This window comes from Apteryx mantelli, chromosome 3 (genome assembly GCF_036417845.1).
Source record: "Apteryx mantelli isolate bAptMan1 chromosome 3, bAptMan1.hap1, whole genome shotgun sequence".
Taxonomy (NCBI): domain Eukaryota; kingdom Metazoa; phylum Chordata; class Aves; order Apterygiformes; family Apterygidae; genus Apteryx; species Apteryx mantelli.
The window spans coordinates 50,996,515-51,022,849 of NC_089980.1; the positions used below are offsets into that span (position 1 = coordinate 50,996,515).

General features: G+C 40.2%; 1 protein-coding gene across 1 annotated transcript; it reads left to right on the top strand.

The window, feature by feature from the left end:
* Positions 1-30: 30 nt before the first annotated feature.
* OPN3 (opsin 3) lies at positions 31-24,658 on the top strand. The gene is made up of 4 exons (XM_013943810.2): positions 31-556; positions 18,174-18,493; positions 20,336-20,587; positions 24,170-24,658. Exons 1-4 carry the CDS (start codon positions 205-207, stop codon positions 24,431-24,433), a joined length of 1,188 nt encoding a protein of 395 aa, XP_013799264.1. The 5' UTR covers positions 31-204; the 3' UTR covers positions 24,434-24,658.
* Positions 24,659-26,335: the final 1,677 nt, after the last annotated feature.

Here is a 26,335-nt window from a genome sequence, read left to right on the forward strand (position 1 = left end):
CCGGAGTGTCCGGCAGGACAAGGAAGCACCTCAGCGGAGACGGGGGCGAAGCCGCCCGCGGCGCGCCCTCCCTGGGCGGGAAGGAGGCGGGCGGCTCCTCCTCCCGTCCTCCTCCGCGGGCTGCGATGGGGTTAGGAGCGAGGGGAGAGGCTTAGCCCCGCTCCGGCCGGACGCCGCCAGGCTAGGAGCGGCGAGCCGTGAGCCATGCACTCCGGGAACAGCACGGGCACGACAAGCCGCCTGGAGCCCGCGGCGGCCGAGCAGGAGGCGCCGGGCGAGCGGCCCCTCTTCAGCGCCAGCACCTACGAGCTGCTGGCGCTGCTCATCGCCACCATCGGCATGCTGGGCTTGTGCAACAACTTGCTGGTGCTCGTGCTCTACTACAAGTTCAAGCGGCTCCGCACGCCCACCAACCTCTTCCTCGTCAACATCAGCCTCAGCGACCTGCTGGTGTCCGTCTTCGGCGTGAGCCTCACCTTCATGTCCTGCCTGAGGAGCCGCTGGGTGTGGGACGCGGCCGGCTGCGTCTGGGACGGCTTCAGCAACAGCCTCTTCGGTGGGTGCCGGGGGCGCGGCCCCCAGGGTGGCTCTCCCTTCCCTTCCTGTCCCCTCTCAGCCAACCGCTTCCCGTTAGGTCCCTCCTCTGCGCTCCCCGCAGCCTCCTCGCCCCCTTTTCCCGGAGTCCCACACCCTGTCCCCCCCCCCCCCCAAGCCGCCCCGTCCCCTCAGGCCCACCGCCGCCGCCGTGTCCCTCGCGACCTCGCCCCGCTAGATTCTTCCCTTTATCAACGAGTCCTCCGCCGTCCGGAGAGCTTCAACCTCGTTTCTGCTACTCGCCCTCCCTCTTAGGGGTCCTGGTGCTTGGGGTCCTTGCGGGGGAGGAGGCGCTTCCCGCCGCGGCGCCGTGGGGAGGCGGCGGGGTAACGGCCACGTAACGGCCGCGCGGCCCGGCAACGAGCCGCCTCGGTGGCGGGGTGCTCCCGCGTAGCGCCCCATGACAGACTTCTCGTAAGCAAATCAACAGTGCTGCGGAAACCAGCCGGAGCAAACAGTAAATTTACCTGGGAAAACACAGGAGCGTTTTTTTAAAGGGGCTCCTGGGTTTATTGAGTATTGTACAGATTTCATAAGCATAAAAGATCGTATTTGATATAAGGAAATGCTAAAACCTATGGATAAGGAATCCGTACTACTTCAGTTGTACGATCAAAAGTGCCCCTCATCGTGGAACGTAGATTTCTGAGTCTGATGAGTGGGGAGGCTGCATTGCTCTTGCTGCAGGAGAGCACTCCTGCCGTAAGCAGTCAGATTTCTACCGAGAAAGTCATCCAAAACGTGGAAGTATCGTGAATTTCTTTATCCATAAATGAAATTCAAGTATTAGCTTTCAGGCACGACAGTTTCACAGCTGACATTTAGGAAACCACTGTGTCTTGTGATTTTTTTTTTTTTTTTTTTTAAGCAATGCAGGAGTGCTTCCACTGTTTCCACTTTTAAAAAACTACAAAATCTTTAATGTTTGCTCTTCTGAAATTCTTACATACCCTTTACAGAAGTCTGCAAAAGAACCGTATGCAGTCCAGCTATATGCATGCAGTCTGTTGAAGCGAATATAGATATATTTTTAATGACAAATCATGTTGTAAAAATGTTATTATGATTTTAATGGTGAAAGTAAGTGTTTGGCAGGTCAATAACCAAACTTAAAGTTTGTATCAGATCTTTTTTTCTGGCACAGGCTTATAAATTAGAGACAAATGGATCACTGTGCACATGCAAACAATGTGTGTACTCTAGAAGTTGTCTCTGCTAAGGTAATTTAAGGTAAGACCTTTGTAAGCTTTGCAGCTTTCCTGCATCATTTTTGTTTTACGTGGCACTATAATATGCTTTTGGGCCGCTGGTAGAAAGGTGCATGGTTCCTCATGATAGATTTGGCTGCTGCTGGATGGTGCAGCAAAAATCTTGGGTCTTGGAAGGCATGGTGGATGCAGGATACATTTAGACTTTTGTGCAAGGTTTGGTATTGCATTTATGGTGCACAGTTCTCTAATTTCCTAGTGTCTGCAGTACTAGAGAAGTGATCTAACATAACACTGTCTGTGTCAGTCAGACATGTCAAATACTTAAGAAACTCAAGCATCTGCCAACATCTGTCTTGCACCCAGATTCTTCTGGACAGTTGAACATTAAGCTTACATAGGAGAAGTTTTTTCTAGGTGTGGTTCTGCTCCTGTTTTCCCTTATATGTTATGATTTGAAGATACCTTCTTTGAAGAAGGTGTTTTATATATGGGGTCAAAAAATATGATGCACAGTAGGGGTCATGTGAAAAACAGACTATAATCATCTTTTATCATGTTCCAAAGATGAAACAAATGGAAACAATGAGATATAAATTGGCAAGCAAAATGCATGATCACACACAATTTTCATTTCTTGCTTTGGGTGTGCTGCATACTTAGTCATTGTAGATATGTTCAGTGTTGACACTTTTCTGCATCTCTTTATTAAATATAATTTATTTCCAAAGAAATGTAGGCAATTCATGAGCCTTATCTGTGAAATGGTCCAATCTCCAGATAGCATCACTGGTTCGCAAAATTGCATCCTCAGATTCTTGCTGCCATTATTTTCCTATTCCACAGTATGTTTCAGTGGGAAGAATTTTCCATGAGGTACTAGAAGAGTACGTGTTTGTATGTACAGGATGTCACATGGATGTAGAGGTTCAAATAAACCACCCTACTGTTCAGGAATATCTGATGCCTGAATTTACTTTGTTCAGCTGCTACAGAAAGTAATTGAAAATATTTCACTTGGATATTATAGTTTGAAGCTAACCTAATAAAGTTACTTCTAATTTTTAAGCTTTCCTTTTGCACAGACTGTTGTTTCCACATTCTCAATAGGAAATAAAAAGATTGTTCTTTTTTCTGCATGTGAGGATAAGTATTTCCCTGCCAGGGCACACTGGTACTGGAAAAAATAGTGGCCTGCAGACAGCATCATACTTGCTCTTTGCCGTCTGGGCCATTGCCACGTTGGTTTCTATTTTGATTTTTTAATGTCTATGAAGAGACCAGTGACCTCAGTGGGTTTTTTTCTTTTTTTTTTTTGAGAGGGGGATGGGGGTAAGAGACCACTGATTGAGATTTTATTCAGAGTAATCAGATATTATATTCACAAATACACTTCTCTTATATTATAAAAGCTGATGTCAGCAATCTCGGGCAGAAAAAATATGGACTGTGTAATGAAGTCTCATATGCACGTTGCTTGGTAGTGACTCTTAACTCGTAGCTCTCACTTATCCTTTGAGAACTTTGGGGAATAAAAAATGCATTCAGCAATCAGAAGAAATACAAAATGGACATCTCTTGAAAGTAAGCTCCTCATTAACCCTGCAGAATAGGTACAGCTGTGCAGACCTCAGTCTCTCAGTATAACACAGTAACCTAATAAAGATATTTCTAGAATAAAGTGGGCGTAGTTCTGTTGCCATGGATGTGGAGTCTGTTGAATCCTAGCATTTACTACTGTGGATATTTGTCGGCTGGAATCAGACTCAGTCCAACTCATTTTGTACTGAATGACCAAAACTTGTTTAGTTACAGCTATATAATTACATTCTTGAGTATGAACTCGGACATTGCTCTGTGGCCTTTCAGTACTGGCCCTTCAGCACTGAAGGCTGTTCAACTTTGAGTTCAAGTATGATGATCCCAATGCACTTTTTAATAGAAGAACAACCCCCAAGCCCCAGTGTACAACATCAGCTACCTTCCTCAGTTGTTAACCTTTGTCCTGAGTTGACATAAAAATGAGATATCAGAGCAAATCTTCTGATTTTGAGGTGTATGAGGTTGAAAAGCACCACCCTGCTTTGTGCCTGCACTGCAGCTTATGCCAAGAACTTGATTTCCTACTGAGTTGCAGACCCTCTCCCAGATCTGTTCCACTGCTTTAGTTCACAAATATATTCCTGTCATGAACTCAGACTGCCTGCATGTGAAAGATGGATGGAGACCATTTTAAACAGTGGAATTATATTCATCCTTGATATCTTCTGAGCACTTCACTCTTGGCCAAGATAGCTTTGTAGTGATTTAAGCTGCAGTTTTCACTGATGGTGAGCAAGTTTGGGACACCTGATAAAAGCTGCTTTAAACAAATTTGATTTTTATTTTTAATCAGAGTAAATTCTCAACAATTGTTCTCAAAAGTTCTCAGAAGTTTTGAGTAAATTCTCAAAGTTGTACTCCTCAGGACTTACTGTTCATACTACTGCTGGCTGTTTTCTCTGAGACTTAAAAATTTTGCATTTAGTCTTTAAAATACACAGGCATTGGGACAGAGTGGAGATAGTCTGCCTGCTAGAATGCAAAAGTGTATAACCATTTAGACTGTTGAATATTTATCCTTGTCACACAAGTAATAATCCCAATTTTCTTTTTCCGATTGGATTTTGAAGTCAGATATAGTTTAGATGCGTATGTTTTCACAACAGAGGCTATGGAAAGAGCTTCTATATGCCATTACAAAGCCATTCTCAGCACATCATATACTAGCATGGGGAAAACAGCATGGACTTAGTGACTACTGACAAATGTTTACGTTTCTATGATATTGTTGTGTGTCTTGGACTGTAACCCCCCTCTAATTTAATGAATAAATACCAGAACTCAGTGGACTAATAGGTGCTCTATCCTGATGGAATAAAATAATTACTTCAGTTAAGAGGTATTTAAGCTTTGGGGTTACATTTCCATGGAGCTGTGAGGTCGACTCTGTATTGGTCCCTCTGAGCCTGCCACCCATTCTTTATGTAACAGGTTGTACCTCTTTTCCTGTCTGTAGTAGTTGATCTGGCTGCAGGTAATAAAGATAACTGTGTGATCCCTTTATCTGATTTAGTAATACAACTTATACCTGGAAGGTTTTCTGTCTATCACTTGGAGCATAGATTTTGGTTACAAGTGCTAGAGAAGATGCCTGACAGCTAAACACACCCAACTATCTTTATTAACAGTTAAAGATAAGAGAGAAAGAGAGAGATAAACTTATCTGAAACAAGGATTTGTTTGACGGACTACAGGCTCAGAACATAATAACCCATATGTGCATCTGCTAGCTTTTCACAGAGGAACAAGATTTTTAAATTACAGTGACTGTCACAGAGTTTGACATGTGCAAAAGAAGCATGTGTCCTTGACCATCCATAGGCAGATCCGTAGCTGTCTGCTTTAATGCCTTCTGTATATGGGAATAGGTCCCAAGGGTTCAGAAGTAAGTTCATCTGACCCCCGTACCCTTTAAGCATAAATCACTTCAGCCACAAGTAATGGCAATTCTACCATCTGCCAGTTGTGTTCTCCTAATGTTTTTTGATACACTTAATTAAGCAAGGGATAAAAGGAATGAAGAAGTGGTTGATAACAGGAATGGTCTTGAAGAAGAGGAGCCAAAATTGTACATCTGAGGCCATCTCTTGACAAGAGGTTGCCTAGAAAGGGTGTAGTCTGGGGTAGGCTTTACATTATTGAACCTTAATTGTTTGTGATTGAAGGAATGGCATTACTAAACTGTGATTAGAGACCTCTGTCTTTCTTAACTGTAAGCTGTTCTTGTAGAGGTAAATAAACTACACCAACTGTTAATGTCAAATTGATCACAAGTATAATGACACTTTTGAACAAGTCACAATCTGTATGCAACAGCTAGATCTTGATGAACTACCTAGTAAATGTTAAGATCCAGAGACCTGAGACTCCTTCCAGTAGTATGAACTGGAGAAAGGGAGAATTTTTAGGCTGTTTTACAGACTTTAATTTCCTGTAGAAAGCTTTGGAGTGCACAACTGATAGAGCATCTGTTTGCAACGGAAGAGGTTCATTCAGTGCTGAGGGGAAAAAATTCACAGAGGTGTTTTTTGTTGTTCTTGTTTTTAAACAAGCTGAATTTTTCCCAACAATGCTAAAGTAAGTATTAGTTGCCAAAGATTATTCTGTGGTACTGGCTTCAGTTACAGTCTAGGAACCCCCCCTCCCCAAACATTTAACCGTATATAATTATTAGCTACTTCATCTAAAGCTCTTTTCCACACACTGTGAAAGAATGATGCCCTATACCATCCTCTTGCACTACAAGTGTATGTTATATACATTGGTTTAATCTCACTAAGAGCATTTGATAAGGTTACCCATCAGACAGTTTTAGGATCTTGTCTTACAGAGAGCAGGAGACTCAGTCAGTATGCTTTCAGCTTTAGCAATTTATTTGAAATGAATTAATCACTTGCAGGGTTGAACTTGTAAGAGATACTTAATCCTATGTAGCTTTAGAGTAGAACAGTGTTTATATATTTAAAGTTTGTTGTGTCTAGTAAAAGTGATTTTCACCTCTCTAGATTTGGCTGCAGATGCTAAAATTTGTTGCAAAATTAGAAGTGATACATAGCTGTCGTCTTAAGTATATTATAACCCTTCATTGCTGAATTCAAATGGACTGGTTATATATTACTAAGGTAATATAAAACAGAGTATAGTGGCACCTTGTTCTTTTGCCATTGACAAGAAGTTGCTTCTACTAAATGTTTTTTACTTAGCTTTTCAAATGTGGAGGGAGGCGATGAGGGATTGCAGAAGAGGTTCTTTCCCCCTCTGTGATTAGATATGCAAAATACTGTTACAGCACTTGGACACAGGTCAAGGATCAATTGATATAAAGAATTATATGCCCTTTGGTGGAAATCTTGGTCTGTCTCAGAGTTGAATCCTATTTGCTACACTATGTTGCAGTTTCTCTGTAGAGATATTCAGTCTTCAGGAAAACATATCTCATATCTTCACCTGTCCAAATTATAAGCCACATTTTGGGGACAGTGTGGCAGATAGAAGCCAACTAAGTTATATATTGCATAGAGAGGACAGAAACAATTGTAGTTGTTATTGTTAGGACTGGTTGAAAACTAACAGTGTTCTGAAGGCTTTGCAATATGTTGTTCTAATTAGGGATTATAAAGTCAGAATGTACACGTATTGAATGGGACAATACACTGCGGTTCAGATGTGTCTTGTGCTGTCCTCCCTGTTGACCTACATTGTGTAGCTGGAAGTATTTCATGATATATCAACACTCGTGACTTCTCTGAAAAAACACAAGGTACAGAAGAAATAGTGCCACACATGAGACGTAATCAAACCTACCCCAATTAAAGTATTTCAATAGGAAAGTAATAAAAATGACAAAAATGAGATCTTTCTGTTAAAAAAATTAAGAAATTTCTTCATCAAATAATAGTTATCCGTTCTTCTCTAATATTGAGTGGTTGTCAGCAGGGGGAGAGAAAGAACCGCAACATAGATATTGTATGCTACAGGCTCAAACAGAAGACATTTTTTATTTTGGTACACTTGACCTACACAGTTTAATTGGGAATGACCCCATTCATGCCAGCATAATTGCCAAGGCTTAAATCAGAGCTAAAATTATCATCTGTATTTCCTAAACAGTGGAAGCCTGAAGAGCATTTATAATCAGTACTCTTGAAAAAAAAGATTCTCTGAGATGAAAACCTATAGATCAGATGAGCATTATCTGTAAACACGGAGCAATCAAGTCTTTCAAAGGGAGTTTGGAAGTCTTTGATCTGGTAATAGGTTAAAGCAGGCCTCAAAACTTTGGGCCTTATTCTTGAATCAAAATACATGGATCTCAAGAATAAATAGCTTTAAGCTTAGCAAAATTCATTTCAGATAAAATACCAAAAAATTCTTTTGAAATGCGTATTTTTGCTAAGAGAGTCAAAGTAATGAATTCCCTTATTTGCCTCACATTTATGGATAGAAAAATATAGTTTGTCGTACCAGAGGCTAATACCCAGAAAATAACCATAATGGATTTCTGTAACTGGTATTTTTAAAAGCTGCACATATTTCATCATATTAAAACATGCAACTCATTCAGGGTGAAATTTATATCATTTCTAAAAAAGCTGCTTACAGAAAAAAACAAAAAATATGCAAAATGTGCTTTCCTCTGCCCTAAGCCACACAAGACTGAATCATACCTGGAAGATGAATGGAGTCATTCACATACCGAAACCATATATAAGGTTTTTGGAAGCAGCCCAAGAACACAGATGATGTGCATACCTACTGGCTAAAGCAGGCAGGTTTTTTGCAGGTTAGAACTGCCACTGTTGTTCCCAACCAAAGTCTGGCATTATACAAAGCACTGCATTTCTCTGGGGACAGCACAAGAAACCTCACATCTCTGTGCTTATAGAAGGTCCTTGGCAAATCTCCATCAAGACTCAGCTTAACTCTAGTCCCTGAGTATGGTTGTTCTAACCTGCTGTTCACCAGCCAACCAAACCTGACCCAAAAATCTATGTATTTTGATGGTGGAAGAAGGGAGGAAGGTAGAAGCCTCTGTTTACCTTAAAATCGCTTGAAACCAAAGATTCATGGTTACTTCATAGAGGCTGTAATAGATGGATTTATTGAAAGGACTGGCACCAGAAAGTGGCATTTAGGCATAGTGATAGAGTTGTGATAGAGATGTGTCAATCAGCATATGTATTATTATGTAGATGCTTTGGGGATTCTTTATCCTTGGCCAAATGGGCTGTATTCTTGCATTTTTAACAGCAGGACAAAACACGGAAAAAACTGTGACTTAAGACCCTTTTGATCCTAGATTTGCCTTCCAATTTGATTTCTGAGCATGCAAAGAAGAAAATTAGCAGATGTACATTTCCTACTGCCATGTATTTCCATGTCATCCTTCCCCTGCAAAATGTGTAATATGAAAGAATGTGTTCATAGGCAGCAGGATGGAAAAGAAACACAGAAGATGGGGAATTCAGAAGACGAGCCAGGCTACATATGTTGAAGTGTGGAAACAGGACAGGGACAGCTCTGAGAACAGACTCTGGAGAATCTTTGAGAATCTGACAAATTCACTTTTTATGATTTTTTTTTGTCTAGTTTGAGGTACTCCAAGTCTAAGGTTCCTTTTTATCTGCAGTACTATCTCAAAATTTTAGGAGTCAATTGTCAACTCCTGCTGCTCAACAGAGGTATTGTTCCACTCAGAAACTGCCAGCTCAGTGCTTATGAGGAAATTATAGCATCAGAAGAGGCACACTACATAGCTGAAGAATATTCTGTTTACTTGACATATGAAATGCCCAGGATCTAGCATTGCAAAGAGATGATCCACACTATGTTATCACATATGCAAAAGAATCTATGAAAAGGTGATGATTAGCCACCACAAAGTTAAATACCTGCTGCATGCAGCCATTCATAAAGAGATAATGTCGAGGAGAACACTTAAACATCCCTACCCTCCTCCTCAGAAAATCAGAAGACCTCAACCTCACAGGATATGAAGGCTCATAATTTGCTTAATTTCATAACATGAGACCATCAGTACTAGGAATAGTATCCACAGTGTCACCAGTTACATGATTACCAGTCTCTGTGTTTCAGCATATGAGCAGATAAAGAACAAACCTTTACCTCCAACCTTGTTCTTTAGTATTCAAGAACTGAGATCTTTTTGAAGATTGACACCACAGCTGTATTCAACACAAAGGAATCAATATTAAGTATCCCTATCAGTATTAGTATTAAGTAATCCCTACTACAAAAAATACTATGTTTTGCTCTGTGAGATCCATAATGAGGAGGTTATGTTTTAACTCCTGTTAACAAGTTTTTTTCAGCCCTTGGCTTCTCTGTAGTATGGAATTCAAGCTGATAATACAAATTGAAACCTTGTCCTCGCTTCTATTTTAATATGAATTAGCTAACTGAGATTAGCCATCCTGAATTCATTATAAGTTTTACAGTAGAAGCAAACTTTCAAGTCTCCCTGTAATGCTTGGATCTGAATATGCAACTGTGACTGGAAGTAGAGTAATTAATACCATACCACTACTGCTCAAATTTGCCTAGAATTGAATTAATGAGGAGACAATAGTAGGATTTGTTTATAAACTGCTGGGTAAAGTAAGTGGTGCTGCTTTTAAGTGTTTTGTTTTGGCTTCCAGATATAGCAGGCTATGCCAATTTTTCTCTAACTTAAAAATTCAAACAGCATCTAAACTAGATTGTGATCCTTGTGGAGGTTTGCATTCTGTTTAAAAATCAAGGTGGCTACAATTAACAATTAATTATATTATCCTTAACTGTTTTTAAATAGGGGTTATGCCAAGAAGGTTTAATGACCACAAAAAAAGCAGAGGATCTTTAATGCCCAGGGTGGATTTCCCATTAGATCCAGCATGTGTATAGTTATTTGATGGTTCCACTAGTTAGTTCAGCATCATATTTCAGAGGTACTTCATTTCTCTTTGCAATGAATTTAGCAGGTTTCTCTGAACTACAAATAACAAATGTCTTTCATTGCTTCATACACAATCCTGTATTTAAGCTTCTTAGCTGTGACCTTCCATCCCCTCCATCCATCCTTCCTGACATAAGGATTTAGTGGTAATATTGGGCAAAGATACAGAACTGTGAACTGGCCATAAAGAATGACCTCTTAGGATGCAAGATAACTCTTTCAGACAACGTTTTAAAAATTGCCATTTCAGAATCTTCAGAAGAGTTATATATTTGTTTCAAGTTTTAACTGTATATCTGAAACCACTTTTACACTTCAGTTAATTATCTCGCAGAAAAAAAAGAAGAGAGGATTAACATTTATAGAAATTATTTTGATTTAACAGCTCTGTATTCAAGGGCAAACTCTTAAGTGTGTACATTGCAAGATTAATTGATAGCTATTGATTGAAAAATTGTTTTCTCTAAAGATGGAAAGCATGCTGTCTGATTACAGACTGACTTGTAGACCTCTGCGAGTATGTCTGTTTTGGACAGGAATTCATTGGAAGCAGCTCCCTTAATAAAGTGAGAGCTTGAATCCATTTGTGAGCTCTTTCAAAATGAATGACTTCTTACTGAACCCTTTGAACTATACAACTAGACAGTTCTTGAGAAAAACTCTGGTCTATTTGACAAAAGCTATGACTTTTTTTGTATATATGCAGAATTAGCAATTACTCTTTAGCTGCATCTTTAGATGTCATATTTTCCGGTTATCTTATTCTTTGCATTAATAGGTTAATAGAGTAGATTAATAGGATCCTAGATTACAGAATTACAGAACGGTTGAGGTTGGAAGGGACTTCTGGAGGTTATCTAGTCCAACCCCCCTGCTCAAGGAGGGTCACCTAGAGCACGTTGCACAGCATCGCATCCAGGCGGGTTTTGAATATCTCCAGAGAAGGAGACTCCACAACCCCTCTGGGCAACCTCTTCCAGTGCTCTGTCACCCTCACAGTGAAGAAGTTTTTCCTCACGTTCAGATGGAACTGTCTGTGTTTCAGTTTGTGCCCATTTCCTCGCGTCCTGTTGCTGGGCACCACTGAAAAGAGTCTGGTCCCATCCTCTTGACACCCTCCCTTCAGATACTTGTACACATTAATAAGATCTCCTCTCAGCCTTCTCTTCTCTAGGCTAAACAGTCCCAGCTCTCTCAGCCTTTCCTCATAAGAGAGATGCTCCAGTCCCCTAATCATCTTTGTAGCCCTTTGCTGGACTTGCTCCAGTAGCTCCACATCCCTCTTGTACTGAGGAGCCCAGAACTGGATGCAGTACTCCAGATGTGGCCTCACGAGGGCTGAGTAAAGGAGGAGGATCACCTCCCTCGACCTGCTGGCAACACTCTTCCTGATGCACCCCAGGATACCATTGGCCTTTTTGGCCACAAGGGCACATTGCTGCCTCATGCTTAACTTGGTGTCCACCAGCACTCCCAGGTCCTTCTCCGCAGAGCTGCTTTCCAGCGGGTCAACCCCCAACCTGTACTGGTGCATGGGGTTAGTCCTCCCTAGGTGCAGGACCCTGCACTTGCCTTTGTTGAACTTCATGCGGTTCCTCTCCGCCCACCTCTCCAGCCTGTCCAGGTCTCTCCGAATGGCAGCACAGCCCTCTGGCGTATCAGCCACTCCTCCCAGTTTTGTATCGTCAGCAAACCTGCTGAGGGTGCACTCTGTGCCTTCATCCAGGTCATTGATGAAGAAGTTGAACAAGACTGGACCCAGGACTGACCCCTGGGGGATACCACTAGCTACAGGCCTCCAACTAGACTCTGCACCGCTGATCACAACTCTCTGAGCTCTGCCATTCAGCTAGTTCTCAGTCCACCTCACTGTCCACTCATCTAACCCACACTTCCTGAGCTTGTCTCTGAGGATGTTATGGGAGACAGTGTCAAAAACCTTGCTGAAGTCAAGGTAGACAACATCCACGGCTCTCCCCTCATCTGCCCAGCCAGTCATTCCATCATAGAAGGCTATCAGGTTGGTTAAGCATGATTTGCCCTTGGTGAAGCCATGCTGACTACTCCTGATCACTTTCTTGTCCTCCACATGCTTGGAGATGGCCTCCAGGATGAGCTGCTCCATCACCTTTCCAGGGATGGAGGTGAGGCTGACTGGCCTGTAGCTCCCTGGGTCCTCCTTCTTGCCCTTTTTGAAGACTGGGGTGACATTGGCTTTCTTCCAGTCCTCAGGCACCTCTCCTGTTCTCCATGACCTTTCAAAGATGATGGAGAGTGGCTTAGCAATGACATCCGCCAGCTCCCTCAGCACTCGTGGGTGCATCCCATCCGGGCCCATGGATTTGTGGGTGTCAAGTTTGCTTTAAATGATCTCTAACCTGATCCTCCTCCACCAAGGGAAAGTCTTCCTTTCTCCAGACTTTCTCTCTTGCCTCCAGGGTTTGGGGTTCCTGAGGGCTGGCCTGAGCAGTAAAGACTCAAGCAAAGAAGGCATTCAGTAACTCTGCCTTCTCTGCATCCTTCGTCACCAGGGCACCCACCCCATTCAGCAAAGGCCCCACATTTTCCCTAGTCTTCTTCTTGCTGCTGATGTATTTGAAGAAGCCCTTCTTGTTGTCCTTGACATCTCTTGCCAGATTTGATTCCAAATGGGCCTTAGCCTTCCTCGTCGCATCCCTGCATGCTCTGACAACGTTCCTGTATTCCTCCCAAGTGGCCTGAAAAAGCATGAAAAAGAAGTCAGTAATTTAAAATCTCAACAGTAACTTAACAGTAACTTAAAATCTCAAAGGGAAATACAACTTTCTCATTTGTTAATCATAATCAAGAGCTGTAGAAGTCTCGGCAGTGCTTTCTTTCTAGAATGTTGAATATACCATAGCAGGTGCTTGAAACCTTCCCTTGACATCAGAGCTAATTTCCGATTGTATTAATTTCACTTACCAAAATGTGTGGATTTTCCCTTACCCTCTTCAATTTAATTATAATTTCCTCATTTGAGAAGAAGTTGCACATGCAGAATAGCTGACATTCCCAATAGTTAGGACAGTCAAATAAGATACAAGATTTCCAGTCTTTGCTTAAGATCAGTCACAGATAAGACCTTCAGTTGATATCCACTTTAATGGTCTATCCACAAGGCTATTCTAGAGTTACATGAGCTTTTCTAGGCTCTCTCTTTCTCAAAGTTTGTGTTAATGACATTGAGCATGTTTTGGTTCCATATTGATGCAGAATGGGAAAAAATGCAAGATGGTGAAAACTTTAAATTTTTTTCCATTCTACTCTTGCCCTTACCTGTACTGAAGTCCTATTTAATAATAAGGAAAAAACTCACAAAATGCAAAAACGCAAAACAGTTCGGACCTTATGCTTCACTGGCTTTGAGTGGAACATAAGCTCCAAAATAGTTTTGATACTTTTCAAAATTGTACCCACTGAGCATTATTTATGCTTTAGAGTTAGCTGTAAAATAAATATTTGAAATGTTTACAAGCTGGAAAACTATTGCCAAGAATTAGTCATTATTCCTATCAAAAGCAAGAACTCCCCAGTTTGTGGTGTAACTGTGAGTTGTACAGCTGCTTGTATTTTGAAGAATTAAAGAGCTTGTGGTAATAATATTTGAAAACTTGAAATCACAGGCCTACACTTAAAATTGCATAGACTTTAAATGGCAAAAACAAAATAAATTGTGTTTTATACAGATTTTTGTAAGCTTTATTTCTCTTCTCTAGTGAAAATAGACTAATTAACTTATTAACATGAAGTACATTGGAACAGTTCTAAAAAAAGAACAAATAGATCCTTATAGAGTAATCGCTATTTAACTTAGGTCACAAAAGAGTTACTCTATAGTATTTTTATACAAAAATATGGGCAAGCAACTTTACAAGTGTAATGAAGTTGTGTGCATTTGATGTGAGTACAATAGTGTTTCGTACATTTATAATCTTCTCCAGTCTGATGTGATTTATATTACAAATATAGCAAACATTGCATAAGCTTAATATTAAGAAGGTAAAGAAGATAATCATGTTCAAAACGTGCCTTATGTATTACTCTGAATTCTGTTTATAACTGTGCTCTTTCTCCTTTAAGTTCCACTAGCTGAGGTGGGCAGTGGCTAACTCACAGTTTTTCATTTTGGCCTTCCAGATGGCAGCTGCTCCTAATTATGTTTACTTGTTTATTTTAAGTTGTGCTGACACCCACCCACCCCTGTTCATCTACTGCTCTTAATGAAAAATGGAAAATTTTCAGTGAAGTTAAAAGAATATCTTTTTTGTAACATTAAAAAGGGGGAGAGCAAAAAGGCAATACAATTGTAAAAAGGTTCCTGTGAGTTAAATTGCTTCTGAAATGCTCATGATATTACCCAGAAGTTGTCCCTGTGGCTGTTTTTGTTCCACTCAGCAGTGTCTTACTGTTGAGAGAGGCTGCCTGTAGTTCAGTTCAGCTCATTCGGTGGAACTAGTTTATTGGTATCCCTCACCTGAGAGTTAAAAGCTGCTTTTTTTTCTGTTTAAAAACTCATTTACTTAGATACAATGCACGCTCTCAAGGTAGCTTCTGCCCTTTGAACACACTGAAAGTTTGTTTTCTTACAAACTCATCTGTAATGTAACTCATCACAGAAATAACAAGAACAGCAAAACCCAAATGACTCCTGAACAGCGCTATCTACAGCACCCTCCACCAGAATTGATGTTTTTTTTTTCCCCCAGGAGTTGTGGGCTTTATCTTTCTAATATGTATGTTAAAACTCACTCCCCTAGGACAGATCTCATTATTCCTGTTCTTACAGGTACTTCTGCGTGCTGTCTACCACAAATAGGCAGGCAGCCATGGCTCCACAGCACGTAAGGGGCTTTTTTGGACACCCCCACAAAGACACATTTTGTATCATCCTGCAAATGCGTGTTGTTTCAAACTTCTGTATTTCTACAGTTAACTACTTCAACCTCTCCTCGTATAGCTACAACCTAGTTACAGCAGAGATCCTACATCTAAGAGAGGAATTCAGCGTAATATGCGATCTGTGACCTGCATTTCTTGCCTCATGCCTGCTTGCTACCAGGCATTTCCTGATTTCCGACAGAACAAGTATTTGCATTTCAATACGAACTGCCCAACAGGCTGACCAAGGTCCCTTTTATGATTCAAGTAGAAAACTCAAGTATCTCATTTAAGAGTGTTTGTTTCAGACTGCAAGGGGCTTGGTCTAAAACTGATCTATCAGTGCGTAAGTGCCAATATTTAGAGGTACCGTGCTCTCACTGACTTTCCTGAGAATGCCAACGGCTCAGTAAACTATGGCTTCTGCACACCTGTACTTTCAGACTATTCAACCAAGCATGTGTGCTTTTGATTATTTTGTACAGCCAGAACTCCATACTCATGTAAAAAATAGATGGGAAATACTAAGAGTACATGGAGATGTTATTCTTTAAATACAACTGTAGAACCTTATTTATCCAGTTAGTCTCCCTGGGCTTCTGGTAGGAAAGAAAGAATTATCCAGAGGGTGATAAGAGCAAGGGATTAATATAGGAATTTTGACCACTTTGCTGAGGAGCTCTTCTTTCTCTCCACTGATCACAAAGCCTCAGTGCACTACGTAAGCAAACTGAGCCTAGAACTGAGTGATGTGAATATGCCCCATAAACACGTCTGTGGATGACTTTAGTACCCATCAAGTAAAATTTTGTAATCACTTGTTTGTGTGTACAGAGAAACAAGAGGTAAATTTCTTGACTTACCCAGTGTTCAGGAAGTAGATTGCATTCGATTGCACAAAACATTTAGATGAGCTAGTATAACAGCATAGAATATTATATATATAATTCTGTAATCCTCTTCTCTTTCCTGCTAAGATCTTGCTTAGATCCAAGCTCTTCAATGTAATTTCAGCATATTAGGTCCTTAAAAAGGATGCTGCCATGAAGGGCTTCCTGTCGGCTTGGTATAAAAAAACCCTCAAGTCTTTTGGAAACCCTCAAGCCCATATTTGCTAGTCCAGTTTCTCCCTCAGGCCATGAAAAAGAAAGTCTTACAGCAGTGACTTATCCACAAAAAGAGTAAACTATACAAAACTCATAGTGAAAACAGTATGCCTTACTTTCTGCATATCTAGCAATATCCACTTCTCTTTGTGATGAACTTTTAAAGATAACAGATGCCAAAAATGTACGTATTAAAAAAAAGTTCATTGTTTCATTTCAAAGAGCCATGACAACAACGTGGCACTTTGTCCTTCAGAGTGAGAAATCTTTCTGTTCAATAAAATTAATCAAGAAAGCTTTATAAACTCATCACCTTCAAAGAAGATGCTCTTCTAATACTTGCCAGATGAAGCAACATTCTTGCAGTGATCTTAAAGCATATCCCCCTGTGAAGTACTCTGTTAATAATATACTGGCTTTGCTGATGGATACATTGACACAGAGACTCAAGTATTGAGGTTAAGTGATTCTCTAGATTTTGTTATTCTCAGTTGTCTTCCTAAAATTCTTGTTACTGGTGCTTGAGGATGGTATTGTTAATTTGTCTTCCTTGATGCTTATCCTTTTTCAAAGTGAAACAGAGCTTCAAATATCTGTGATATCCTTTGAAGGTATCTGCCAGGTATAATGGGTATTTTCTTTTTAACAGTAAGATCTGCATGTTTCACCTTCTCACAGCTGTAGAAATGCAGGTTATGAAAAATATTTATCTACTTGAAGAAATGAAATAACATATGTATGTATGCTAAAATACCTATGCTTCTTATTAGAAATAATATACACTAATATAGAGACAGATATTTGCATAACCTCATAGAGTGCTGAGAAATAAATCCATTTGTATTTAGGATGTGTTGTTTAAGAGACAATGTATACAAGCTTGATTACTGAATCATAGCAGAGATTTTAGTTGACTGACACATGCATGATGGGCAGATTAGTTCTTGATCATTAACTTTCACAGACCATTGAAACCAAAATCCTTATATCCTAATTAAGACAGAATCGCCTTGACTTCATTAAATTACAAAAGTATCTGGCTAGGGCAGTGCTGAGAGCTGACAATAACCTGAAATTTCTGTCATGACATATTAATAATAAGTGTGAAGTGGGGTTGAGACAGACAGGAAAGAAAGAAAATACATAAATAATTGAATTGAAGACTATGGTATTTATATGGTAGCAGCAAGATTAAAAAGGACAGTCAAAATAAGCCGATCTCTTCCGGCTGGGATTTGTTCAGCAATATAACACGTTGCTTTATAGGTCGTTATTTGGAGCACAAACCTTTCAGTAAATTGTAAGAGAAGTCAGAATTCTACTAGTCGTTGTGTTCTCATTAAAGGTGCATTTCTGCACTTTCAATTGTTGAAGGCTTTCTTTCACCTCAGTCTTTACTCTGAATCCCTTAGGTTCCCTAACAGATTTTGTTATTGTGAACCATCTCATCTTTATATGGCAACTTTTTCTTTAAAAAACCTTGGAACACAAACTCTCACTTAACTGAGTTATGTTTAGGAAGAAGTATTAACTGGGTCGTTCTTCTTTCTTGTCCTACTTTTTGGCCATCATACACCATGGGTCAGATTCCAGTACCCTACCCTGAGTAGTTCTGAAGTTAGTAGTACCGTTTGAGTTAGTACTTAGTGAGTAGTGAGATGTCACCTGGGAAGCTCATCAATGTTAGATTCATAATGTGCACTAGCTGATTTTGAGATGTTTCCTCTGCTGACAAGTTATTAAGAGGACTTCAGTCCAATTTGCAATGTTTGTGAATTATTAAATTGATTTTCTTTATTTTCCTTGCAGGAATTGTTTCAATTATGACTTTCACTGTTCTTGCTTATGAGCGCTACATTCGAGTAGTCCATGCAAAAGTGATTGACTTCTCTTGGTCTTGGCGAGCTATCACATATATCTGGCTCTATTCATTAGCCTGGACTGGAGCACCTCTTTTGGGCTGGAACAGATACACACTGGAAATTCATGGATTAGGTTGTTCAGTGGACTGGAAGTCAAAAGACCCCAATGATACCTCCTTTGTGCTCCTTTTCTTCCTTGGCTGTCTAGTAGCACCTGTTGGGATCATGGCCTATTGCTATGGCCATATTCTATATGCAGTGAGGATGGTAAGTTGATGCAAGTAAAAGACTACCCTTAATGAATATTTTCAGTGAAAAATAAAATGCATAATAGTCGTTGAATGTTGACACAAGATAGGCCAATGTTGTATATTAAGCGTGGATCAGAGCCTAAATTTGCACCCTCACTTTCTGTTCAAACTTTTCAACCTTTAATGTTCATCTGTGTCTGGAAACACTAGAAAGGATGTAGGCTTGGAGGTGAAGCAACGTAGAGCTACCAAGATCTATTTATTGTGTAGTTTTCCTGGGAGGTGAGTCACAGATAAAAGGCAGGTTGGGGAGCTGCTCCTACCCACTGCTCAACAGGGAGCAGAGCCTTCCTTAAAACAGGGGAAAAAGAAAACTGGTTGTAGTTGTCACTGGAAAAGAACTCCTCTCCTTCCTGAGAAGCAGGATTTTCTCACATCTGAGCAGTGGCATCTAACAGCACCCCGATGTGATGTGAGCAAAGAGGAACACAGAAAACTCTTTAGTCAGGCTCCATTTCAGCTGGGGGGCATTGCTGTTTGCCTTGCTGAGATGTAGGCTTCCCCATGGACACGACAGCAGTCATCAGTTGGCCTGTTAGGCCAAAAAACAGTGCCTAATGTAAATACAGTCAGACTTGTAAAGATCGTACTGATATTATATCCTTGAACTAATCTGGAAAGGCTAAGAGCTTCTTGGCTGGCTCCCACTGACTTTTGATGAAAATTGGACATCAAAATCCCTCGGGTACTACTTACTATTTCAGCCCAAATTAGTTATCTTTATTAATGCAATATCATGTTTTCCATTTATGTGACTCACTTTTACTTCAGTATCTCTAGGAGAAAGATGTTCCTTGGAGAAATTATTTTGGTCATACTCATTCTGTAGTGATTCACACTGTGATTCTACTTTTTTCAGTGGCAAAAAGGCAATATGAAAAATGCCTCATGCGACCTGAAAAGTATCGTGATAATATAAAATGTCAGGTCTACAGTTTTTTAGAACAATAGGAAGACACTGAATAGTTAAGCATTTATTCTGTATACTGTGTGTATTTTGTGAATGTCACTCTTGAGACAATAACCCTGTAAAACTCTTCCAAAGGGAGATTAAGTCCAGTGAAAACGGTTTTCCACCCTGAGTCAACCCGTTCTAATTCAGTCCAGATCTTAAGTTTTAGAAAGTGTTAATGCTTCATAACCTATGGATAATCAGTCTGATGGAGCCATTTAAGTTTGTAGTCAACAGTATCAGCACAACAGATAGCAATTAGGGAGAACATTGACATACACATCCCATCTTTTCCCATTTGATCAGATTCACTCAGATGAATTTTGGAATCTGCTGCACAGAATTCTGCTTCAAACCAAGATTTCATAATTTCAGGGTTACAAACTAATTGGTAGAGCAATACAGAGAAATCTGTATTTATCAAATTGTCATCAGCAATCTTTAGAGGGAAGAAACAAATCTCCGAGATTGTCTACACATTCAGACAAAGATTGGGAAAATAGGGACCACTAGATATAGATTGAACTTATTTATATTGATGGATAAGGGCAAATTAGTTTTCTAAAATACTTGGAATGAAAGTGCAATATATTTTGATACACCATTGGATTGGCCGTTTTCTAGTGAATTTACTTCTCTGTTTCTCCTGAGATTACATTTTTATGTTATTTACTATACACAATAAAAGTTTGGGAAGCATGATACAAGCTTTCAGAAGAACTATGGTTCTTAAAATAAGGTGCATGGTCTCTGTGCCTAAAACTAAGTTAGGGAGTTAGTTGTTTACAAATAAATGTAAAATTGTTTGATGCTTTTACTTTACCTTTTTTTCCTTTTCTTGTACAGCTTCGCTGTGTAGAAGATTTTCAGACTGTTCAAGTGATCAAACTTCTAAAATATGAAAAGAAGGTGGCTAAAATGTGTTTCTTAATGATTTTCACATTCCTTATTTGTTGGATGCCTTATGCAGTGGTCTCCCTGCTGGTAACATACGGCTATGGCAACCTTGTAACTCCAACAGTAGCTATCATCCCATCTTTCTTTGCCAAATCAAGCACTGCTTATAATCCAGTCATCTACGTCTTCATGAGTAGAAAGGTAGGTACATCACAGACTTTCTTAATGAACAATTATATTTGAACTGTGCCTATGGCACAGTTTTGGAGTTTAGATCTGATTTACTTTAATCTGTAATGCCCAGATTTTTTATTTGAACAGCAAGGATAAAGGGGAAGGATTTAGTAGAATTAAAATCCCATACAGTGGTTAAAGTACTACACTATCAGAAATCGGCTTTTAGGTGTCTGAATATATGCATGAGTACTCATGTGAAAAGGAGGGGACAGAGTGTTGAAATTTTAAGCATCCAATTTTGACAGTTTACCAGTGAAGTGGGTTACAACTGGAAAATCTGATCTGAATCACCCCCATACTACAGGAGAAGTCCATCAGATGAAATTCAGACTATCCTACATCTGTTTTCCATAAAACCTTGCCTCTGATTTTTCCATTATGGCAACACGAGGACTGTACAACTCAGCATAGTGTTTGAAATAAGTATGTTTTGCTTACAAAATACATAGGAGACAACCTGTTTAGGATTTCAGAAAGACTAGGGTTTTGCTAGGAAAAGATATAAGTAGGATGTTTCAGTATGGTGAAATAACAGCAAGGAATGAAACTGTTGTATACATACTCTAGTTCTACTTAAGCCTAGAAAGATTATGGGAAGACGCATTCCTGATATGTTAACTCCCAGGAGCTCAGCCATGAAAAAGAAAGAACATTGCAAGCAAAAGTGTGTGTCTAATCAGTAGGCATCTCGAAGAAAGATTAAAAAGAAAAGTGACATTTTGAAATTTTGTTTAATCTCAAATGGAGACAGACATGTATCTTTTTGTGAATTTAAAAATGTTAAAGTGTAAAATACTAAAAAACTCATTTTAAAGTAGAAAACTTAAATGTATTTTTAAAATGTCATTTAAATTTTTTTAAATGAACATTTTAAAAACCTTGGTGCATTCTTGTGGACCGTTTCCATCTTAATGAATTTGCAACTTTGGGTAAAAAAATACTGCACCAATAACATTTCTCAAAGCTTTATTTTACTATAAGCTAGAATCTCATGTGATTGACAGTAAAATGTATTTTGGAGATAAACTACATAAAATTAAGAATTTTCTCACAGATAAATATCTCTTTTAGGTTTTACTTTTGTAGTCTTCTTTATGAGAAGTAGACTGCTCATTTAATGGTAGTTACCAGCTCATCTCAATGTTTACAGAGCAAAACATGTCAATAAAGATGTGAAAGCTAGAAAAGTGTGCATCTTTCTGTAAATCATTAGTACTATGAAGACAAACACTAAATGCAGTTCAGCTGTACTGGTGAATTCATTTAGACATTAAAATTGCTTCACCATAACACAAAACATTAATTGGAAATGTAGCATGCATATTGTAAACCTCTGAAACCAAGATTGTGTAGCAGTAATCTGGAGTGTCAGTATAATAGAATCACTTGAGAAAGGATAAAGAAATATGAATGATTTCTAGAAGGATCTCCTTGTATTTTCATTACCTTTGAGGTCATTATAGAAGTGGAATTTTCTGTGACTTCCTACACTGGTTTACAATTATCAGGGAACAGCCAGAACCAGCCAACCATCTGTAGTGACAAGGCAGGACTGGAGCTGAGCCAGGCAGCCAAGTCAGTGGGTCCGGATCAGTGGGGTGCATGGCCAGGCACAAGCATTGTTGCAGCGTAGCTCAGGCAAGGACCAAGCACAAGGGTCTGAGCTTAAATGCTGGTCCTGAGGGAAGGCAGGAGGCCACCAGCATGCCTTCTCACAGCTTTTTCTCAGGCAGCTCATTTCACAGCAGCCTGATCCAGTTATACAGCTGTGCCATATCAGAGCTGGCCCTGAATATGGGGAGCTAAACCCCAGGGATGGAGGGGGAAGGAAGAGGTTGCAGAGCCTCTGCACCTCAATTAGGGCCTTGATAATGATCATATTCAAAAAGTGTATTTTTCAACAGAGTAATTTTGATATAGTGGCTCTGACTTTGTCTCTAGATGTCAGACTGATTAGCTTAATCTGAAAAAGGTTTTGTAGGTTCTGATACCCAGAAGCAAATTGAACTGGTATCAGGCACAAGGTCAGTAAAGCCATACCCATGATAGGAATGGATCAGCTAAATATGCTTATTGGAGGTGCATCATGAAGTACTTTTCACTCACCGCTTATTCCAGATGAAGACCAAAACATTAATATTTTTGCCTGTCTTCTGGGTTATTTTGTCCTCAGAAGGAATCCTAAAGCCTGTTCTTCCCTATAATATCATGCTTCTATCTCTAGCCTATTCCAGCATGCTTGTGCTTTCTCACCTTCGTGCTACTCAGAAGTACCACGTTATCTCTGAAATCTTCAAGGCCTCCACTTGACCATTCTCTTGTGTTTTCACTTAGCATCAGATGACCTTTCTCTATCATCCTGTAACTTTCTAGGTCCCCTTCCAACTGGATCTGCTGCCTCCCCCCTGTCAGAGTAGGACTGATTTGCTATAACAAAACCTACTTTGTCCAAACTGGTATGCCAGAGCTTCTTGCATAATAGCTAGAAAAAACAGTGACCATGTGGGGTAATACAAAGTAATCCTTAAAATCACTAAATGGCAGACTGTTGAGAAAGGTGTTCTACAACCTTCTCAGGTAAAAGTGTTTTTTTTTTCCTGTTTGTTTGTTTTTGAAGTGCTCTCCAAGCATTTCAGGCTTATCTTGTTATGGGTTAGTAAAAGAGAAGGAAGTCTACCGATTATTTATTTCTTATAAACCAGAACATTTCCCCAAAGGATCATATCTGAACTTTAGATATGCACAGACGTAGAACCACTGAATGAGTGCATCCTTTAACCCTCACACTTGAGTACTTTGCTTTGTGAATGTCAGACCGTAATTGGAGCATTTAACACTGCTCTGCTGCTGGAATTTTTATTCTGTCTACTGGTTAGACCTGTCACTGAATACCTTGCGTTACTGAACCACAAAGTAGAACAGAACTGCCTGTATCATAAGTGACTTCTAGTTAGCTGAAAGACTTCCATTCCTTCCTTATTCTTATTCAAAGGGAACATTTTAGTTCTGTGTTGCCCACTTCTGAAATTTTATTTTACACCTATGACATTCAATGCTTTTGTTAAAATACCACCTCCTGGAGTTATATTAATGGAAGAAAAAGTCATTTTCTTTTTTTCCCCCCTTTCTTCCTTCCCTCTGCATCCTCCTATGAAGTGGTTCTGAGAATATTCTTCCCCTCCTAGATAAAACTTGTGATATTTTAATACTTTAAGGTAGCAACAATACTATGGCACATTCTGGAGGCTAATCTCTTGTCCTTGGAGATTGCAGAACCTGCTCTTGATAAAATATTAAAATTGCATTTTAGTGCCCTCTACTGGTCAGGTGACCCTATTGAACTCTCCAGTGTGGGGAAAAAAATCACTCACTAAAAAAAAAAGCCAGCACATTCATTACAGCACTGAGGATAACTCAGAACAAGTTGGAGATATACAGAAATTGGTTATTTTTAGGTATTTTCTGTATCGCTGTCTTCACTGGATCACACATGATAGTGATCAGAAGTTGTAACTTTAACTTGATTCTATGTATTCTGTTCTGCAGTTTCGACGATGCCTTTTGCAACTCCTGTGCTTTCGCCTGATGAGATTCCAAAGGGCTGTGAAAGAGAAACCAGCAACAGGGAATGACAAACCAATAAGACCAATAGTTATGTCTCAGAAAGTAGGGGACAGGCCAAAGAAGAAAGTAACTTTCAGCTCCTCCTCTATCATTTTTATTATCACCAGTGATGACACTCAGCAAATAGATGACAACAGTAAACACAGTGGGACAAAAGTAAATGTCATCCAAGTAAAGCCACTATAGGGATGAACTAAAGAGACATTAGACTCTGATGGTCTTCAGCCAGTGGACTGTTTGGACTAAAACTGGTTTCAGTGATAGTGTCTGTGGGCTACCAAAGGAAACCATATTTGTAAGCTGAGAAGTATTGAAGAAATTCTTCATCTGAAGCCCTGCAGGCAGTTCAGTTGTGGTCACAGTACTGAAATCTTTACATCTGTACCTAACTTGTTGGTGGATGTTTTTACTCTGAATTTTCTGAAAACGTATCATAGTGGTTAATGGGTTGTACTCTGTCTGGAGGCCAGTAACAAGTGGAGTACCACAGCGGTCTATCCTGAGATCTGTCCTATTTAACATCTTTATCAATGACCTGAAGAAGCTGACAGTGCACTATTGTCAAGTTTGAAGATGACACCAAACTGGGAGGGACCAATTGGTAGGCTGGAGGGCAGGGCTGCTGTTCAGAAGAATCTGGACCAACATGAATGGGCCAACGTAAACCTTATGAAATTCAACAAGGACAAGTGTGAAGTCTTGCCCCTGGGAAGGAAGCAGCATGTGCAAAAATATAGGCTGGGGCCTGACTGCCTGGGGGCAGCTCTGCAGAAAAGGACCCCAGGTCATGTTGGGCAGGGAGCTGGGCATGAGCCCACAGTGCGCCCTGGCAGCAAAGAAGGGCAACAGCATCCTGGGCTGCACTAACAGGAGTGTAGCCAGCAGAGTGAGAGAAGTGATTATCTACTTTGACTCAGCGCTTGTTAGACCACATCTAGATAGTGCATCCAGTGTTGGGCTCCCCAGTACAAAACAGACATTTATAAACTGGAGTGAGTTCAGCAGAGGGCCACCAAGATGATTGGGGGCTGGAGCACTTGCCCTGTGAGAAGAGGCTGGGGGAGCTGGGCTTGGTCAGCGTGGAGAAGAAAAGCCTTCAGAGGAACCTAATAGCAGCCTTCCAATACCTATGAAGAGATTTTAAGATGATGGAGCCAGGCTCTTGGGGGCGATGCATGGTGGAAGGACGAGAGACAACAGGCATAAACTGAAACAAGAGAAGTTCAGACAGGATATAAGGAAAAGCCTTTTCACCCTGAGGACAGCCAAGCAGTGGAACTGCCCAGGGATGTTGCACCATCTCCATCCTTGTAGAGTTTCAAGACCTGACTGCATAAAGCCTTGAGCACCCTGGGCTGACCTCAGAGCTGACCCTATTTTGAGGAATGGGTTAGACTAGAGATTTCCTGAGGCCCCTTCCAACCTGAGTTATCCTATGATTCTCTGATCTGCAAGCACTCCCAGTGCACAGAGTTACTAGGAAAGAGGCAGGAATGTTTAAAGTTGCCTGGGGTTTTGTTGGCCTCAGTCTGAGCTTTACAGAAAAAAAAGTGATGTCCACAATGACTGGGGTTGTGGTTAAAACCAGAAGCCACCAGAAAGCTGCCCCTGTGTGCTCTGCAAGCCATTATCTTGGTGCTACCTGGTGGCAACCCTCAGCTATGTTGTGAGGACAATCATACAAATCAAAGCACCAATGAAAAAAGGTCAGTGAAAAGGGAGAATCAGAAGTTTTATATTACAATATAGTGCTTTATGCATCTTCCTCTTACATCTTTTTTTTCTGTACATGGAGCAGGAGCCTTGTCTGATACTAATCATGGGTATATTGAACCTGCTGTGGCACTTCAGCAAATGTAACAGAGAAAAGCAAGGTAGCTTTTTCCTAAGTTGCAGTATGAGTAATAATTGTCCTACTTGGAGCTCAGTAGATAGAACAGTTACAGAAGTTTTTCTCACCTTTGTAAGTGTTGCTGGTAGAAAATGGCAACACAATTTTGCCCCAAACACAGCTACCTGCCAGTGTTGGATTAGTGAGTTAGAGATCTACTTTGAATTATGGGGTTTGATTCTCCACCACATCCATTA